We start from the raw sequence: 19,682 nt of genomic DNA, 5'->3' as shown, positions 1-19,682 counted from the left end.
CTCGGTTCCGCAAAGAAAAATCTCCGCTTTTTTCTGCGGTTAACCCAACGGCAGGCAGGGCAGCGAACGACTGCTGACAGCGAAACTTAGGGGGGAAACCCGCTCTGCCCTCCGTCCCTTAGCCGCGGAGAGGGGCCGCGCCATCTCATTTAGCTTTCCCTTAGCCTTGTTTCTACCCCTAGCCCTGGGCCCCGGGGTGCAGAGCACCCCTCACCCCGCACGCCTCTGCCCGGGCACCGCTCTGGACGGCGGTTCCTGTGCGATTCCCGAGCCTTCCGCCGCAGGCGCGGCCCGGCAGCAGCAGCAGCCGCTAGCACGGCGCGCAGCGGCGAGAGGAACGGCGGGGACCCCCTGCGCCCCGACACGGACCGTGCCCAGCTCCGCCCGCGGCCGGCAGCGACGGGACGGGAGCGGAGCGACGCGACACCGCCCCCCGCCGCCCCGCGCCTGCGCACGCCCCGGATCCGGGGTTTAGCGCCGGGGCAGCTGCGTCGTACCTGGAGCTTTCGGTCCTGTCGCCCTTTGTGCCCGGCGCAGCCCGCCCTCCCCAAGCCCGGCCCGCGGAGCCCGCGCCGCAGGTGGGGAGGGCCGCTCCAGCGGCGGAGGGGAGCCGGGGGGCGGCGGCGGCGGCAGGCCTGGGGCGGGAGCCGGGCCGAACGCGGCCTGTGGCTGCCAGGCCCAGGCTCAGCTGAGTGCCGGGCGGGGGGCCGCGGCGGTGGTTCGTGGGCTTCAGCGAGGCCTTGGCAGGCCCCGGCAGGGTGGTGTTTACCCCGGGGCGGTTGCCTGCGGCCCTCCGCGCCGAGGCCTCCGTCCCCTGGCCGGGCGGCTGCAGGGGGCAGCCCGACAGCGACCGAGCCCGCCGGCTGGAAACTTCGCCATGTTTGCGAGAGCAGTTGCTGGTCTGGCTGGATGAGCGAGAAAATCAGTAAATCTCAGAGAGGTTCTGAATTCCTACAGTTTTGGCAGCGCCAGCCTGTGAGCAGGCTGTGCCTGAGAAGTGGGTGTCTGAAGGGGTCGTGAAAGGCAGGACTGGATGTGCCTACCTGCGCTGAGCAAGCGTGTGGCTGCTAAGTCATTGCCTTACCCTGCTGCATTCTCTGTTTTGGAGGAGCTTGTGATGGTTGTGGGTAAGACGCAGCTGATAGGACAGAAGATGGTTGCCATTTAAAATGTTTTGCTCTTCTGAAAAATAAGCAGTTTGTAACCTCAGGTTTATAAATTTGCATTTAAGGGGTAAGAATGCCACCCTAACCTTTTGGAGAAGTATAACCGTCTAGCTTAAGTCTAGAAAGTGTCAGTGAGTTTATAAAGAAAAAGTGTTTTCCCTGAGTCTTGCATGTAACTCAGGATGTGGTGGTTCTGTATGCCTGGGACATAGTTTGGGTTTTGTCTATGTGCTATCACACTGCAGTGCTGTAGCAAGCTGAAGGGTGCAGTCTTGGACAAAAGCTGCTTATCACAACATTTTTTTTTTTTAATTTACCAATCTATTTTTAACAGACTGAATTCAAGGAAACTCCAGATAAGCCCAAGGAGACTGGAGTGTATACATCAGTTACGAGGGGGAGACTGAGTCAAAGCACAGCTGTTAAGGAAGTAGGGTTTGTGGCTTTGACAGTATAGGGGCTGTCACATATGAAGATGATACATTAATAGAACTACTAATGTTCAGCATATAAGTACTGGATAAAAGAACAAAGTGTTCTTGAGTTTTGATCAGCTGTAATAAGGTTCAGTGCTTGCTTGGTGGGGGAAAGCATGTTGGAGGAGCACATTTCACTTGGAACATGGTTGTCTGTTTTCTCATTAGCAAACTGAGACATGTCTCTCCTAAGTCTCTGCCAGTAGAACAACACTATTAAATTCTGATTATTGAAGCTCAGGTACAGTTGGCATTGGAGGATACATCTGCATTAGTATTTTAATTCAAATAAAGGGTGTGCTCTTGAAATGAGTTCCCAGTCATCCTTGCTTACTGCACTTCACGTCACAGCGTGATCTGGGAGTGCATGAACTCCCTTCCTTGTGGAAGGACCTGAAACTAGAAGGTGTACCTCCATTGTGAGTGGGTGTTGTCAGTCTAGACAAGAGCTAGTATGAAATAAACACACAAAAACATGTCCAGTGTGGATGTTGGATCCTCAATAACTGCTGCTTTTTACAGAGCTGCTGCTTGTTCTGTATTTAGTTGTTAATGTAGACATAGCCTGAGCCTACCATTAGTAGAGCAGGAAGTTGAATACAGTTGTAGCACAACAGCACCGGGGATTGACCCCTAAGCTTTCAGATCTATAACTGACAGCTGTTGCCCAAGCTGCAAGAGTCAAGTTTCATAGCTTAAAGGCTGTAGGTCAGCTACAAGGAGAACAGTAAGCAAAACCCCATGTGGAATAATGATCAACACTGTCAACAGCTTTTTCAGATTTTTTTTTTTTCCAATAGCTCAATAGTTTTAATTTTCAAGTCAACAATTTCCATTATCGAATGGCTCCCAAACTTGGAATGTTTTTAAAGTAGCATAAGGATAAATAGTTTTCCTTCTCGTAAGGGTTTAATGACTTAAATGAATAAAATAACGCTGCATGTTTTCTGAGAGTTGTTGGCATTTGTTGAACTACTTTTCCCCTCCTACATTTATCTAGCCTTTGTGGCAATATAGTGAATTAACATTCTGCTCGTGTTACCATCACCGTATTTGAGTTCTTTCTGTTCTGGATTGAGTGGTTTGTTTAAAATATTCTGACTTGTTTTGCTCTCTTAATCTTCCTCTTAGGGTTTCCTTTCTCAGTGAACCAGCATGATAATTACTAGCAGCTGCTTTAAAAATGCCACTTGCAATGGGAAAAACTGAAGTTTTGCATACTCTTCTTAAATCATCCTGTTCCCTAGGACACTGGTGAATTGAGTGGCTGGTGTGTCTGTGTGTGAAGTAACTAAAAGGGGTTATGGGGTTAAGCTGGACAACTGATTGCTACTGCTGTACAGATTTATTTTTTTATCTTTGAGTTTCTTTTCTACCTGTTGCAAATTAGGAAGGTTTCCAGTTGCATCACTTCATTACAGCCCTTAGTTTCAAGTGTTCTGTATTTCAGTGTAGGTTGAGTGTCATGGCTGAAAACCAACAGTAATGAGAAAATTTTAAAATTTGCATAGGTAGCAAAAATGCTTTTGTGATTATTTTTTTTTAACAAGTTTCTATAAATGCGACATATTGCCAGCAGCTATGTTAAAGTAACTCCCATTTTCTTTCCTTTACTTTCCTGTGAATCAGTCCTCTTTTGGGTTAAAGGGAATCATCAGTTTAAACACCTGGACATCTATATTTCTCACTTGGAAACTAGTAGCTGATCCTGTGTTCTCAAAACAAGTCTGACCTAAAAAGCTTATTAGCATTGGGTCTGCACTGAAAATTGCAAACTCACTTTCTAGAGCCCAGTCTTGAATTGATTAATGTGTTGTGTGAAAGTCTGTACGATAACAATCCTTTGGAAAGCACTGCTAGACTGTTGCAACCTCTTGCCGGCAATTGTACTGGTCTAACTTAAAAGCCTCTGGTCGATCCCCCTTCAACCTGTACGATCTGAATGAAGCTCCCGGGTAGCTCAGGTTCTTACAGCTTGGGATTGACTCCAGCTTAACAGTGCCTTAGTGCTTTGCAGGTCTTAAGGGATCTGAACAGAGGGCATCAGGAGTCTTGTTGGAGTAGTGACCATAGACTAACAGTTACCTGATGTGGAGGAATTAACGCAAGCCATGCTTGAATTGTTCTCCCTGAAACCTTTATTCTGACTTTTATTTTAGACATGGGAAAATCACTTTCTCACCTGCCCATGCACACATGCAAGGAAGATGGCTATGATGGAGGCACAGTGTCTGATAATATGAGGAATGGGTTAGTTCACTCGGAATCGCACAATGAAGATGGCAGATGTGGAGATGTATCGCAGTTTCCCTATGTGGAATTTACAGGAAGAGACAGCGTCACCTGCCCAACTTGCCAGGGAACAGGAAGAATTCCACGAGGTGGGTTTTCTTGATTTCTTTTTTTAACCTATAAATTTACTCATAACTGTGTGCAGTTGTGACCATAATGATCCATAACAAATAGCTCTCCTAGTCAAGACAAAGTTTTTTCATCTTTTTGACTTTTTAGCACTAAGCATTTTGTTATGATTACACTGGATAAATGAAACAAATTGTGTCAGCTTTGTTCGTTACCTGGGTCTTCTCTTATCTGTACAATGCCAGTGTTCCTTGCTTCTCAGCTTGAAATCAGCACGTAACCCTAGCTCTTGCAAGATCAATTTGCAAATCTTTTTGTGACAATTTTTGCAACATTTTATTGCATCTTTTTAAAAAACTATTTTTAAAACTACCTATTTTAAACTATTTGAATCAACATATAACTTTGCAAAAATAGCTGCAAATACAGAGAGTAAGAAGTAGACCTGTGCTACAACATCTTTTCCCTGATCATTTATAGTTAATTTTCCTGCTCTTACTGCTGCCAGTGCCCCTCAATTTCCATTACCGTTCCTTTGTCCCATCTGTCCCTGCTAGGCAGAGGACCCCAGCTGGGAGCTGAAAATATATGGGATCTCTGACTGCCTCAGGAAGGAGCAGGCTGCACAGCATTAGTCTTCATGCCTAACCATTTTGTTTGCTTGCTGCTCTTGTCCTTTGCTTTTCCTTTTAATAAAACATTCTGCTTTATTATACTTCTCTCCTATACGATAAGCCACCTGAATTTAGGAAGCTATTTAGGAAGAGGCCTTTGAAAGGAGAATGCAGGATATCAGAAATTGGGCAAAAGGAGAGAGTAGCAAATGCAGTGTGCCAAGGCACAGCCTTCTGCTTCAGCTGTTAAGATATTCCCTTTGACGGCAGGGGAGGAACTGAAGAGAGGGTTTCACATTTGCAACTGCTTTGCTTTTGCCAGAACTCTTACCCAAAACAGATCACTGGGTCTAAAAGCTCTCAGAACTGATTTTGACCAGCAGTTTGGGAAAATTGGCTGATTCACAGATTGGTAGGGGTTGAAAGGGACCTCTAGAGATCATCTAGTCCGACCCCTCTGCTAGAGCAGGATCACCTAGAGCAGATTGCACAGGATTGCGTCCAGGTGGGTTTTGACTATCTCCAAAGAAGGGGACTCCACAACCTCTCTGAGCAGCCTGTGCCAGTGCTCTGTCACCCTCAGAGTAAAGAAATTTTTCCTTACACACAGATGGACCTTCCTGTATTCCAGTTTGTGCCCATTGCCCCTTGCACTGATGCCTGTGCCACGTTGTCCTTGTACGTGTGCTTCAGTCAGATAGATTCTGGTGTAGTTCACAAATACTTCTGTCTCACCTGTGAATAAGTGGCAGGAGGCACAAGATATTTAAATGGTTGCAAATATCATAAGAGATTTGTGTGTTAGCTGTTAAAACTTTATACTATGATGTATTCTTCAAGTACCTCAGAATTCAGCAAATTTGAAGTGTGGAAAAGCTATCCAACTACAAATTATCTTAACCGAAAGACTATAGAGAAGTTTTGTTTGTTCTATTAGGTTGTTAACGTGAAATACTTGGTAATATCAATAGCAAGTTTTACTCAAAATAGTGCTAGCTAAAATGCAGTAATAGCAGGATTCCCATGTTCAGAAGTTTATTTCTTTGACTATAGGATTCTTGCATGTAATACCTAAATAAATGTGAGTCAATTTATTAAACATTTTGCAGTAACTATTAAAGATGCATGTTGTCCATACATTCAAATGAAATAATGTGATTAAAACTAGAACTTTAAATGAGTTATTAGAACAAATAGGGGTGTCTTTTTTAATTACTCCTTACTACTTTATAAAAAAAAAAATCATGCTTGGGATTTATTGAGGGGAGAGGGAAAAAATTAAATATTACATGACTACTAGGGAAGACTAACACGTGATACGATGGCTAAACTGTATAATAAACAGATGCAATTGTGTTTTGTTACTTGGACAGTTTTAGCTTTTCAGTATGATAAAGTATGAAAGTAGGACTGTGCTGTTTTGTTCAAAGGTTGAAGATGCTTCATTGAAACTAAGATGAAAATCCATTTGAAATTGGTAGAGGTTTTTTAGAAGGTTGTTCTTACATACTACTTACCTGCTTAGTTAGCATGCTTTGCTCAGCTTAGTGATTCAGCATGGAATCACTTCGAAGTGGTCAATTAGCCAAGTGATAATGCTGGTCAAATTCTGTATTTGGCTTAAAAAAAACCCACAAATTTGACTTGGTCTTGAGGCCTCTCTGTTCTCAATCTCAATTCCATTTTCTCAAACAGCAAATAGCAAAAGCTATACAGGCAGACATAGTCCATGTATTTTCAACAACTCATCTGTGCTTGTGTTCTTTATTTCTACTATTAAGACATCCCCCCCCCCTTTTAAAAATGCTGTCTAGTGAAGTAACTTGTTGCTTGGAGAAATTCCAGTAGATAATTTTTTGATTTCTAGGGTGCTGCAGCTCAGTCCCTTGAGAAATGGTTGTATATACTAGTGCTTTGCAGAATGCAGTGTATGCATAACTTGTGTTGCCAAAGCCACCCAAGTTGATACATGTATTTATTTTTTTTAACCAAACCTGACTTCTGCTTTTCAGAGGAGTATGTGTAGAGTGCCTTCTGGATCATTTCTTACTGCCTGAGCTTCTGAATGTTTTTATCCTAGCGCTTTATATGGTCTGGCATAGAGAGCTGGAAGCTGTTATGTGCCTCTGTTTCTCTTGAGGAAATGGTGCCAGAGGCATGCTGCCTCCTCTGCATTTGTGCAGCACAGAGGCAGAATTTGTTGCTGTTTTGGTCTTGGGTTTTTTTTCTTCTCCTTGTTGTGTAAGCCATGCTCTATTTCAGAAAGTGACATAAGCTACAGTATTATTCCACTTGGGTTGTTATCTGGAATTTAAATGTTTATCTTTAGTGTTTATTCTTTACTGTCATTAAGTTATAACGGGCGCTCTTTGTTTGAAGTAACTGCAACAATGCTTATTCGTTGTTTGTTTAAATTCTGAAAGGGTGTTTTTGTTTCCAGGGCAGGAAAATCAGCTGGTAGCATTAATTCCATACAGTGATCAAAGACTGAGGCCAAGAAGAACGTAAGTTAATAATTAGTTGTGATACATGAATCTGTAGTTAATTCTTCTAATTAAAATTCAGCAATTTAAAGGAGACAGTGTTAAGAATCAAGCAAAAATCACTGGAATGTTTTCTTGCATTCAGTGTTGAAAGAACCCTGCTTGTGAGCAATATCATCAGCCTTAACCTCTAATTCTTGGCGAGTTATTTGATAACAGGTGTACATACTTCTGTCACAGTATGTCTTACAAAGCTGAGTAATACTGTACGATCTCTTAATGCAGATACTTATCTGAATGTCAGCAGCAATTATGCAAGTATTTATCAATATCTGTTGCATCTTAATTGATCTAAGCAGGTACCTCTTCAGTGTTAAAGTCTGAGTGAAGTGATAACTTCTTTGGGCCACTACTACAAAATAAGTCACCTAGAAATTAATTTGTAAAGCTCTGAGCAGCTAGCAAAATCAACAAATTCACCATTCTGATACGGCTTTTTTCTTTTTCCTAGGATGTACTAGGATGTTTAATTACAGCGCTCAGGGCTTCTTGTTCTGAACTCTTTGGTTGTTTGGGGTTTTTTTTCTTAATATTTGAGTGTTTCTGTAGTAAACAAATGAGTGCCAGGAAAAGAAGATACAGTAACTTCACATATTATCCTGGATCATATGTGTGATGTAATAGTAGTACAAATTTGAAATATACTAGTTTAATGTTCTAATTTTGAAAAAATTTGAGCTGCAGTAGAGCCTTCTATTTGTGTATTTCTTTTAATTATCATACACACACACACCCTTTTATATTAGGTTAATTGTGAATTTTGCGTTCCTTAGCAGGACTCTAACACTTTCCCTGACAGTCTTTTGTGACAAAGAATCCCATGTAAGGCTTTATTCTTCTTTCTGGGTGTGTTGTGCAAGAGTCCCACAGAATGACAAAAGTTCTGCTATAAATAAATTTTAAGAGGAAGGGCTAATGTTTCAAAGTATAAGTATTTACCTCTTCAGTTTTCCTCTTTAAATTACAAATGTTGGGATAACCACATGTTTTGAAACTTGATTTCTGGTGTATATACAAGAGTAACATCTCTTTTTGAGACATAGATATAAAGTGCTGCATAGCTGGTTTTGGGTTTTTTTCCCCTTTTGGAAGCTAGAAATAGACTGAACTAGTTGTATTGACTAGTTATGCTCCTTATTACTTAAAAGAAAATAACATGGCACTATTGTCTAATGTGCTTTTGACTCTGAAATGTGCTCTTTTTTTTTTTTTTTTTTTCCCCAGAAAGCTCTATGTGACTGCTTCTGTAATTGTATGTTTACTACTTTCTGGGCTGGCTGTGTTCTTTTTGTTTCCTCGCTCCATTGACGTTGAATACATTGGTGTGAAGTCAGTATATGTCACTTACGAACAGGATAGACGTGTAATATATCTAAATATTACGGTAAGTCTAGCTATCTGTTTGGATGTTTGTAATGGATAAAAGCAACAATAGATACTACTGTCACAGTTTAATAGACAAGAGAAATTGTGGTCTAGCTGGTAAGCTTAGTTAGTCCCTTAAGAAATAAAATGACCAGTTTGAGAAATGTAACGACCTGCTGTGGCTGGTTCCTGTAGCTATAGCTAATAACTAGTGGTAGTTGCAAGCTACCACTGGGTCTTCTATTTTCATAGGAACAGTGACTTCGGAGTTCTCTGCATTTTTTTTTTTTTTTTTGGAACATGAGCGAAATGCGTGTGTATGTAGGAATGTTATTAAATGCTGCCTTGATATTACGCATCTGTCAAAATTGGTTTTGAGGAAAAATGATTTCTTATCCACCTTAAAACTCAAAGGAGTTCTTTCCACATGCTTCTTGACTTCTTGGTGATGCAGTCAATACAGGATTGCCTGAAGACTTTTGATAGACTTCCTCATTTTAAATAAAGCAAAGCAGCCGTGGGAGAAAAGGGTCCTGTGATAGCTAAATTCCCTGGAAGGAATAATTGAGGATAGGAAGAAATGCAGTCTTTGCAGTGGAGGGTGGTCACCAGGGAAGTTGTGCAGAAGTTTGTGCTGTTTAATATATTTACCAAAAAAAAAAAAACCTGAGAAAGGGGTTAAGTGATGGTCCTTCCCCCCCCATCAAGATATGCAGAATGGGTAGCTGTTACTCTTTTGGGTTTTGTTCTCTTTTTTTTCAGAACACATTAAATATAACGAACAACAACTATTATTCTGTTGAAGTGGCAAATATCACAGCCCAAGTTCAGTTTTCAAAAACAGTTATTGGCAAAGCACGGCTAAACAACATCACCAACATTGGTCCTCTGGATATGAAACAGGTAAATAGAACAGGTTTTCAAAGTTGAATAGTGTTAATTTCCGTATATAAATCTACTCATTTGTGTTTTCATTGCTGCTTTTTTTTGTTTTAGATTGACTATATGGTGCCCACAGTCATACAAGATGAAATGAGCTACATGTTGTAAGTGTGCTCACCTCTAAATGTCACATGGGTCTTACTGAAAATTACGTGTCTGCTGACTGAAAAAAGTTGGTTTTAGCAGTACTGTATTTGCAGAGATGTGGTGGTGTTTTCTTTGCATGAGTTTAATAGTACTGAAAAATAATTAAACCATGGTTGTTTTGGTAGTTTCATATAGTGGCTTGCTGTATCTAGCTCTCAGCACTTTGAATGGTATCTCTATCACAATGTTTTAAGCCTTGGCAATAGCAAGAACCTGCTGCTTTGGGGGGTGAAAGTGCAGGTGTGTTCCCCTAACAAGTTGTCTAGTAACTTTCCCACAAATTTCTCTGGTGATAGAGGGAATTTGTATTTAATTCTATACAAATCAGGACTAATTTGTATTTCTTTTCTTCAGACCATGTGTATACAATGGTAAGCAGTGTTTACAGCCTTTAAGTGGTTCTGTTCATAGCTTCTGAAAGTTCATTTGACCAACAGGCTATTAGCTCAGTATATCTTGGTAGCAAACCCAAACGTTAGTTCTCTTGCACTGAAATGTGGACTGAACAGAAAGAGTTAATTGTTGAGACTTCAAGTCTGTGTGCAGTTCCAGTGGATGTCAGCCCCTTTGGGGTGGGAGAGAACCTTAAAGTATTAACATTTTGAAATAAATTTAAATAGGTATGAAGTAGCAAACTGGGCACTAACTTTAAATAAAGTGGTGTACTTCTGTCACCTCTTAAAAGCACATAACTTAGCTTTATGGAAACACTGAATCCTGTGAATCTGCTCACCTTTTGGATGCATGAGGAATAAATAAATGTGGCCTTCATAGAGCTCATGCTAATACCTACCTAGTCATGCTTTTGGTGCAGTAATGCATTGAAACTTCTTTCATGGTCAGTACTGTGGCCTTAATTTCAGTAATGCTGTTGAGAGTCTGTTCCCAACAACAGCTGCAACTTTTACCTGCAAGCTGGTGACTAACCTTAGAAAAACCTGGATGAGTTTGCATGTTTAGAGAGATGCGAACAGGCAAAAGCTGCCCTGCCTGTGGTCCGAACTGAATGGATTTCAGGTTCTTCTGCTTGATAGCTGCAGCCGTGGCAATAGTGTGGAACAATGATGTGCTCACTGGTCCAGTTCAGGAGTAGATTGTGCAGTCTTGGGATAGAGGCAGAGAAACTGTCCTGTGTCAGTGCCAGTAGTCTGTAATGTGGACTTGCCCTCCTTCAGGACAGCAAGTGTTTGTGAATGTTGTTAGAAGAGCAGACTAGGTGATTTGTACGCATGTGAAAATATTCATTGCTTCAGCACAGTGAGGCTACATGCGGGCTGTAACCGGTAATAAGACAACCATAACTATAGAAGTTTGTGTCAGTTAAGGATCTACGTTCTTGTACAGGCTGATAGAGCAAGGTCCTAGTGAGTAGCACTCACTAGCTTTGTTGTGATGTATTTAAAATGTACTAAACAATTTGAGCCACACAAAACTATGGTTGTTCATTTTCTTCAGGTTTTCTGTATGTTACACAGTTGATATTAGTTGACCTCCCTGACCTGTTGACAGTTATGTTGTTGATGGGTTTCTGCTCTTTCACTCTGTTGTGAGTCTTGAAAGCCTGGGTTTGCTGTATGGAGCAACCCTGAAGACAAGTGAGCTTCCTTTATTTGAACACCCAACCAACTGCGTTTCAGCTGGTCTTAGTGGGGTTTTGTATTTGTTACTGTGTTTGGGGTTTTTCTCCCCACACAAATATTTAACTTTCCAGTGAAGGCCCTGGGATAATCTTTGTAATACAGATACTATTGTGTGTTATAGCACTGGGGGTTGTACAGTTGATCACATTTCGGTGTTTCCCCAGCTAGTCAATTTAGGTCTTGTGTTAATCATAACTAGCTTTGGATCCTGGAGAGTCTTTCCTGTAAAAATCAGTTTAGGTTGAATACAGGAGATCTTAGAGACCTGAAGTGTCTGCATACTGTCATCTAGATTCAGCAGACCTGTATGAGGAAATCAGTATCATACAGGGCATTTCCACACATTTGTTTTAGAAAGCTGATTCTGTGGAATTCACCTTCAATGTAATTTCCTAGCTACAGTTTTGTGCTGTGTGGTGGTTTGGGTTTTTTTGGTTGGTTTGTGTGCTTTTTTTTAAATAGATTTATTTCCAGATAATCTGGACTTAAAAAAACCAGTGCGTAGCATTGTACCTCTCTGCTTGTCAGCCTGTGGGTGCTGTTGGATACAAACTAGCTTTATATTATATTACAAGTTGTCTATATTTTGAATTAGAAAACTACAATAACTAAAAATATCTGGCACTATGGCCTAATTAAGTCCTGGTTTAAGCAGGGGGAAAAAAAATTAAAATATTTGTCATTACTACAGATACCCATATAAACCAACTTTTAATACTGAATTGTTTTATTTCTATTTTAATATATTTTTGATCACCTGTGTTCATTCACTGTTTAATATTTCATCATGTGTATGTTGGTTCTGGGGAGAAAAATGACAATGGCGTGCAAGTATTGTGGGTGGCTGCCATGCAACGTCATTGCACTGATCACATGCCTTTCATTCCAGAGCTGATAAATTTGTGACCAAGAGCACTTGATTGGGGATGGGGTGGGGGGAGTATACACTTACATAGTGCTCTGTATAACGAAATATGTAGATGCATGTAAGAAAATAGAAGTCTGAAAAGGGTATCTCATAAGAGAACAATAACTCTGTCTTTAAAATCTCTGCAAATTGGTTAAAGGTTACTTTGCATAATACGGAAGTGGATGAGTGTAAAAAAAAAAAAAAAAATGGGACTTTCCGAAGTTCTTGATACTTTTTGAGCAAGAATAGCAAGCTTTCAAGACTTTTTGCATAGAAATTGCTGCTTTTACGTGAAAAGATGCTGAGGTTGGCATAACATTGATCTCTTGTTAAAAAATATCCTTTCTATAGATAAATTTCACATGAAGTAAAATTGCAGCAAATTATGTCTATATTTCTTCATAGTAAGTCTTCATCAGTGACAAAGTGATATTGACATGCTTTAATGTCATGGTTCAGGTTAACTTCAGTTAGCTTCTGAAAGATGGAGTGAACACTGTTTCACAGGATGCTTTTGTTGGCAAGCATTACATGTAAGCAAGCACGTGTGAAAGCAAGACTATGTATATAAAAGTAGACCTAGGTGATTATACAGTCACTGGCAGTGTTGTTCAACAAGTGTTTTAGTTGCCATTGCTGTCAACTCTATAGTCTCTATATACGCAGATAGCAGAATTTCCAGTTGAAGCCACAATTCTTGTTTTTAGATAATTACCTGTAAAAGCTCGATACAAATCTAACAATTGTTTTTCTTTTTTGCAGTGACTTCTGTACTTTAGCATCTATCAAAGTGCATAACATAGTAGTGATGATGCAGTAAGTATGGAAGCTTCCTGTTTGTTGGAAACAACTTTAAAAGCCATGTAATTCTCATTGAAATATTACTCAGAAAAACTTAATTGTGGAGTCTGTGCATCATAGATAAAATGAAATCAACTTCCTTTCTAGTGTAGTAGTTCTTGAAACTGAACTGTCTTTTGACAGGTTCTGGTGGTGTGAAGATGCTTGACTAGATGGAACTCTTATTACTGTATCTGCTCTGCAGCTGGGCTGTAGCCACAGAGCTACTAAGATCTCAAATACTTTGAAATGAGTTTGCATATCAGCCTCTGTTCAAAAATTGCTGAGGTCTTCATGATCTTGAAGCAATTAGTACTTTAACAGTCCACTTTTCATGACTGATGGCATAAATAGCAGCATCGTGGGGTCTTTTTTTTTTTTTTTTTTTGGAGAGGGGAGGTGGAGAGAGAGGGGGGAAGGTGCAGACCCACAATGGCTGTAGTTTCTCTAATCATGCGCTTTCTCCTTGCAAAGCAAGGTATTAATGAGTAAACCTCAGCTTTACCATTGTCTTTAGAGAAAAGTCTGTGCTCAGGGAACCAAATGTCTTTCATGGAGAAAAACTTCAGTGGTAAACTAGTATTGTTTTTAACTTTATTTAAAAATTATTTTGTTCCAAAACTCTTTCCTTAAAAACCCTAATAATGTAAAAGCACTGATAGTTAGAATAGGAAACTCGAGCCTCTTGCAAAACAAATACCTCTTCTGTTCTGTCTTTTTAAGAGTGACGGTGACAACCTCTTACTTTGGCCACTCTGAGCAAATATCGCAGGAGAGATACCAGTATGTGGACTGTGGAGGAAACACAACCTACCAGCTGGGCCAGTCAGAATATTTAAATGTACTTCAGCCTCCACAATAAAAGCACCTGTTGGTTAGTGTGGAATGACTCCTGTTGATGCTGGCAGAGATCCTGTGAATAGGACTGGTACTACATGAAGGGGAGAGTATGCGCATGTAAAACATAGTGAACGTGGTGACCTGTTCGCTTTAGATGCAAGGAGGGAAAAGGTGCAAAATGTATATAGGTGCACTTACTAAATGTTGTGTTTTCCCCTTCTGTTTGCTTTCTATTACTGTAAGCACTTCTGTCAAGTTGTGTGGTGGTAGGGAGAGGGGGAGTATCAGATTCTTGAACTGAATTGGGACCTTTCCTTACAGTGTGGTACATCAACTTAGAGTAACTGTGTATGTCCTATGTTTAGGTGAAATGTGTCACTAATGAGCATTTTAGAAAAACTGATACTCATAGAATTTAAGTTTATACTTCAGTTCTTGATATTTGACTATTGCAACTGGCAGTATTACTACTTGAGTAACAAGATTACCTTGAGGTATCTGGGTGTGAAACTTCTATTAGTAACCCAGTGGTGATAGGCCTTTATTTTAGGATTCTACTTTTTGTTTGCTATACATGATTAGGTGACATGCAGTCTGTGAAAGCCAGGAAAGCTCTCTTGGATGACACTATACTTAAATGTGCAACTTTTAGAATCTGGCATCTTTTCATTCATATTCCCTCCTGCTACCTCTGGGACTTTATAAGGAGAATGTATATTGTTAGATTTAAAGTTAGGTGTAAAAACAACAAAAAAACCAACCCCCAGAATCATTGCTGACAAAGGAAAAATTCAAGACTGTAAAAAAAAAAAAAGAAGAATTTGACAGTGTCTTTCTACTTTGATTTTTAGTAAACTTTTGAATACAGCTGTTAAAATCAAGATTGTGCAGTTGGAACTAGGTGGGAAACTGTTTGAGCATGGGTTTGGGCAGATTGATGTAAATTTTCATAATTTTTATTGTTTTAATACACTGTGTATCTAAGCTACTTGTAAATGTTAATGTGTTGGGGTGTGTATATATAGTGCGCAAGGCTCAGTAAGCAATGCAGTAGTTATCCGAATCTCCAGGGCACTCACAGTTCACGTCAAAGTTATGTAAGGGAGAATAAAGGAATTCTTTCTCTAAGAGTAAGTGTTGATGTAATCTTGAGACTGACTTATTAACAAAGCTATTAAATAATTTCAGTAGGATAGTTTGCACAGTGAGAATTTCCGGGATTATTATCGAATATGGTGATTGTAAATTTTGGGTCCAAAGTTGCTTAACTTCTGAAGGCTGACTGTTCTAAGGGTTAAGTATTAAACTTTTTAATTAACTACATCAGGATTGTTTTATTTCTGAATTAGATAAGATGCAGCTGTAAGAAGGTACTATTGAGACTATTGCATTGTAATGAATATATATTTTTTAAAAATAGATGTTGCATTTTTTTATGCTGTCCATCTCCTGGAAATAAGCTATATAAAATGAATTAGCAATAAACACTATGGAAAAAGGCTGCTGAGTAACTTCTTGCAACTAACAATCTCTTATGCTCCAGTACTTCAGTGAAGATACATGTTTATATTACTCTGTTCTTTATCGGCCTTTCTTAGGTGGACCTAATTGGGTGGGTGTTGGGAAAGAATAGCAATGACATAAGACTGATTTAAAAGAAATTAAGTCACCATACCAAAAAACCCTCCTCTGCTTGAATTGCTATGAGCACTTATTCTGAATGTCTATGAAAAATTTTGGAACCTAAACTGTCCGTTTCATGTCATTCTTGGTAAGATGAAGATGTCAGCTTTTGGCTTTGGAGAACTCTGAAACTGGAATAATCAATTCTGATCACTTATTGTAGTTATATTCCGAAAATTATTCTTGAATCTGGGCACTTAAAAATAAACATTCTTTATTACAGCTTACAATCATAAGGGAAACTAGTTCACAATTGACTCCAGTCTTCCTAGAGTATAGATGGGGTTCAGTCCTGCGGCTGATAAAATGCGTGCAGAAGCTTGTCTGATAGTCTGAAAAGATACAGGTGATAACTAAAGACCAGGATAGTGGGGACCTAGCTAGAAGCGGAGAGGTAAACTTGCCTGTTATCTGTTGTAGAAAGATTTGCTTCTATTGGAGAGTAGGGAGAGAATTCTAGTTTAAAGTGTGTCAGATCTGAAGTCAGCCAGCAAGTGATACATGTTTTTTTTCTTCTAGGCCTAAGTATTTACACCTAGAGAATTGGTTTTGTTTAGTTGGTTTTCAGTGGGTGGTTTTTGTTGGATGGGTTTTGGGTTTTTTTTTTTTTTAAGTAGAAAAGAAAACAGCTCTAGGCAGTTATTTATATCAATTTAAAACATTTTTTTCTTCAAAGGATAAAAGGTAATCTAAAGTAACTGGAATGGTAAGATGATAACATTATTTGGTTACAGTAGCAAATGCTGCTTAAACAAGCCTGGGGGGGGAGGTTACACTGTTTATGCAGTGTTCAAACTCAGACTGACCTTTGAAAGTTTGGCAGACATGCTGAGCAAAATAAATACTTAAATCTGTGCATTTTACGTTGCATGGAATGCTTGGTATTGGCTAATTTAGAATAAAGAATTGAGTGGAATTATTTTGGCGTACGTGGCGGAAGGGGGAAGATACAGCTTTTGATGTCCATTATCTGGGATATCTAATGGATGCAAACTTTAACACCATCAATTTGTGATAGACTTACTGACTAAAAGTTCTTAAAAAATAAAGGGTGGGGTAAAGATCCTATTGATGAATCCTCAAATTAGGTCGGTTACAGGAGAATCAAAGGTTTAAGGTTTTACATATGCTAGTATGTCCCAGCATATTACTAACCAAACAAGACAAGTATTTGAATTTAACTACTAATTTTAATATAATATCTTGTCAGAGAAGCAGGTAAGCATCTGTTTGAATACTTAACTCAGACTTGATTTCTGTGACTGAGCTTGGAAACACGCTAAGGGAGCAAAGTCAGTCAGTATTAACTTGTATAACTTTCTAAACAAGCTACGAGAATAGATCCAAGTGACAGACCTGTAATTATTTCACATTTATTTTTTATCTTGATTTTTTTTTTAAATAAAAAAGGCAAGTCTTTCAGTTCACTGTAAATCAATAAGTACAGATTCTCTCCAGAAGGTCAGCTTGAGGAATCACAAATTTTTCTGGTTTGTTTTTGTGTATGTAGGATAGTTTCTGAAGGACTTCTTCTGAAGTGATTTATATTTCACTTGTAACTTCCCCATCATCTTTGAATACTATCAAATACATATATACTGGCATTGTAGTGTTGTTTCAAGGGATTTATTTCTAGTATAATTCTTCTCACTTGAACTCTTTGTAGCAATTCCTGTACCAAAATGTTTTGCACTTTAAAATGGAAGCTCTGTTAGTTACCTCTTAAAACAGTGGTCCAGATATTGCACTGTAATGGCACAATTCAAAAACAAAACTTAATGTATTTTGTATAGAATAACTCTAAAATTTCAAAATTGTAACTTCAGGTAAAATAATATCGAACACTTAAATGTGTAGAAAATACTGGTTATTTGGCCATTCTGACCTAGGAACAAAATTATTTTTAAATTTAAAGATGATGCTTTAAAAATAAATGACTGAATAAAGCCACCAAACAAACTCAAAGATCTAACCATTAAATACACATTTGGAGACACTTAAAGGAAAGTGCTTTTCCTAAAAGATGTAGTACCGGACAGTCTTGAATTCCTGGTGTAGGGAAAAGCCTGTAGAAGCTCACTCACAATTTGTTGCTCATCTTGATATGTAGGGATATGTTGCTTAATTCTTTATCTTTTGTGCAGACAACCAGAAATATGTTTTTCCTGTGTGGTATAGCTTTGCAGTTCTTAATACACTCTGATGTGTGTGTGACCTTGATATTAACGTTGTGGTGTTTCTATTTTGCAGCCTTATGTTGGCAGACCTAAGTACATGCCTTAGTTAACTTTGCTTCAAATTGTCCTTGAAGTTCTGCAAGTGAATACATTTTTTCATAGTAGTAAATTGCAAACATGACTGGCCTTGTTAGCTTCATACACCACACACTAAACGTTTAAGCATTGAATCGAAGTGCTTGGATTGAACTGTTCAGATCTTTAACCATCTGAAGTGGTGTACCCTCAGGATGGAAAGGATGGTGCTTGGAGTAGTATGAGAGAGATCTCTAGATTCAGAAAATGCTAAAAGAAAAATAGCGTTATTTCTTACTCAGCATTTAAGGCTTCCTTTTATTTTTTTTTTTTTTTTTTTGTGGTGGCGATGAGGGGGTTAGTTGTGGTTTTGCTTTTCTTCCCACCCCCCAAATCTGTAGAGGGTCATCTGTTCCCAGATGCCATCTTCTGAAGTGAGTGACTTGTTTCAGAGTTAGGCTGCTATGTTAACCTTAATGTCAGTTGAACTGGACTTTTGAGAGTTAAGTAAGACTAGCAGTAATATCTCTAAGAACTGAATTTTTTACTTGCCTAACAAAATGCCACAACCCTTGCAATGTTTAGAGGCTTACTATTACTTGTGAAAGGGACAGTTAAGTAATGTACGTGCAGCCAATATACTTCATTAATGGACTACTGCAACCACAAAATGTTTGCTGATGTTGGCCCTGATCATGCCAAAAAATCTAGTTTCTTTTTAAATTTTTTTTTTCTTCATGGGAGGAGGAATAAAACCCAAGCCAAAACCCAACCGAAACATGTTGAAAACAATAATTTGGATATGGCAAAAGGATCCAGTGTTTGTCTACTTGAGAAGTCACCTTCCTATTTTACTTTTAGCTGGGGAATTCTGGTCGTTACCAGAGAGGTAGTTTGGGGTAGTTTGTTCCGCTGCCCCACAGCTTCTGCCACGTAGACCTGCTTTTCCGCCTGTGGGCATGCCTGTTGGACAGCACGGTTGTCTGCAAGGAACCTGTACGATTAAAGTTGGTGTCAGGCCCTGCAGCGTAGCGTGAGGCTGTTCGGTGGCAGTAACATACCGATCCTCTTACTGCCCTCTTCCACCAGCCGTCATGAGGGTCTTACAACCTGGGTGGTCTTTTGGGTAATGAAACTGCTTTTGCTTTGCATGGGCAGGGATATTTAGTGCCAGACATGCAAGTATATTATGGTGCCTGAATATTTTGGGTCTGAGGGTCAGTGATTTAGTTCTTTTTTTTTTTTTTTTTCTGTTTAAGGAAGCAAACTTAACCACTGTTAACATCCACTGTACAGAGTGTGCATACAATAGCTTGATATGTATAGAAATACTAATGAGTGATAACTATTTTTGTAACTTAAGAATTGTAAACTGTTGTTCTTGTAACTGTGTAGCAAACAATCTATCAACTTAAGCATGATAAACACTATAAGTCAAGAGGTATTTGGGAATGACTTGTAGGACACAAGCTATCTTAATGTAAGTTAACTTGGACAAGGGATCTTGTTATTTAGAGGTTTCAAAATCTGGAGTTAACTTCATTATATGTTTCTAGACAGGATTGTTTGACTCAAAGAATGGTATTAAATTTTCTATAAAAAAGCTTGGGTTATGTATCTCTTTTTTTTTTTTTTTAAAACTGACGTAGTATTTTTCTCTCCTCCTTCCCTGTCTCCCACAAGTTTTCACCTCTGTCTCCCCCTGTTTTCCCCACAAGCTTTCATGCATTTTCAATGGTATGATTTCAATTTTTGTAACTATTGGCATTTCATGATGTAAAAAATTTGCAATCTACTTTTTTTAAATATGTTTTACTGTATTAAATCTGTAATAAACTGGAGTACCTGAAAGCTAAGCACCAGCTGTGGATGAATTACTGTTGTTTGACTGCACTACTAAAGT

The 19,682-nt window shown here is 39.2% G+C and overlaps 1 protein-coding gene across 1 annotated transcript; it reads left to right on the top strand.

Moving 5' to 3' along the window:
* The first annotated feature begins 280 nt into the window (after nucleotides 1-280).
* On the top strand, nucleotides 281-19,631 carry TMEM106B (transmembrane protein 106B). Its single transcript, XM_054815506.1, has 8 exons — nucleotides 281-578; nucleotides 3,802-4,023; nucleotides 7,058-7,121; nucleotides 8,385-8,544; nucleotides 9,288-9,428; nucleotides 9,522-9,571; nucleotides 12,927-12,980; nucleotides 13,728-19,631. The coding sequence occupies exons 2-8, from the start codon at nucleotides 3,804-3,806 to the stop codon at nucleotides 13,864-13,866; spliced, it is 828 nt and encodes a 275-aa protein (XP_054671481.1). The 5' UTR covers nucleotides 281-578; nucleotides 3,802-3,803; the 3' UTR covers nucleotides 13,867-19,631.
* The last annotated feature ends 51 nt before the right edge of the window (nucleotides 19,632-19,682 follow it).

The sequence above is a fragment of the Grus americana genome, chromosome 2, assembly GCF_028858705.1.
Source record: "Grus americana isolate bGruAme1 chromosome 2, bGruAme1.mat, whole genome shotgun sequence".
NCBI classification, from domain to species: Eukaryota; Metazoa; Chordata; class Aves; order Gruiformes; family Gruidae; genus Grus; species Grus americana.
This window is presented reverse-complemented; position numbering and strand designations above follow the sequence as displayed.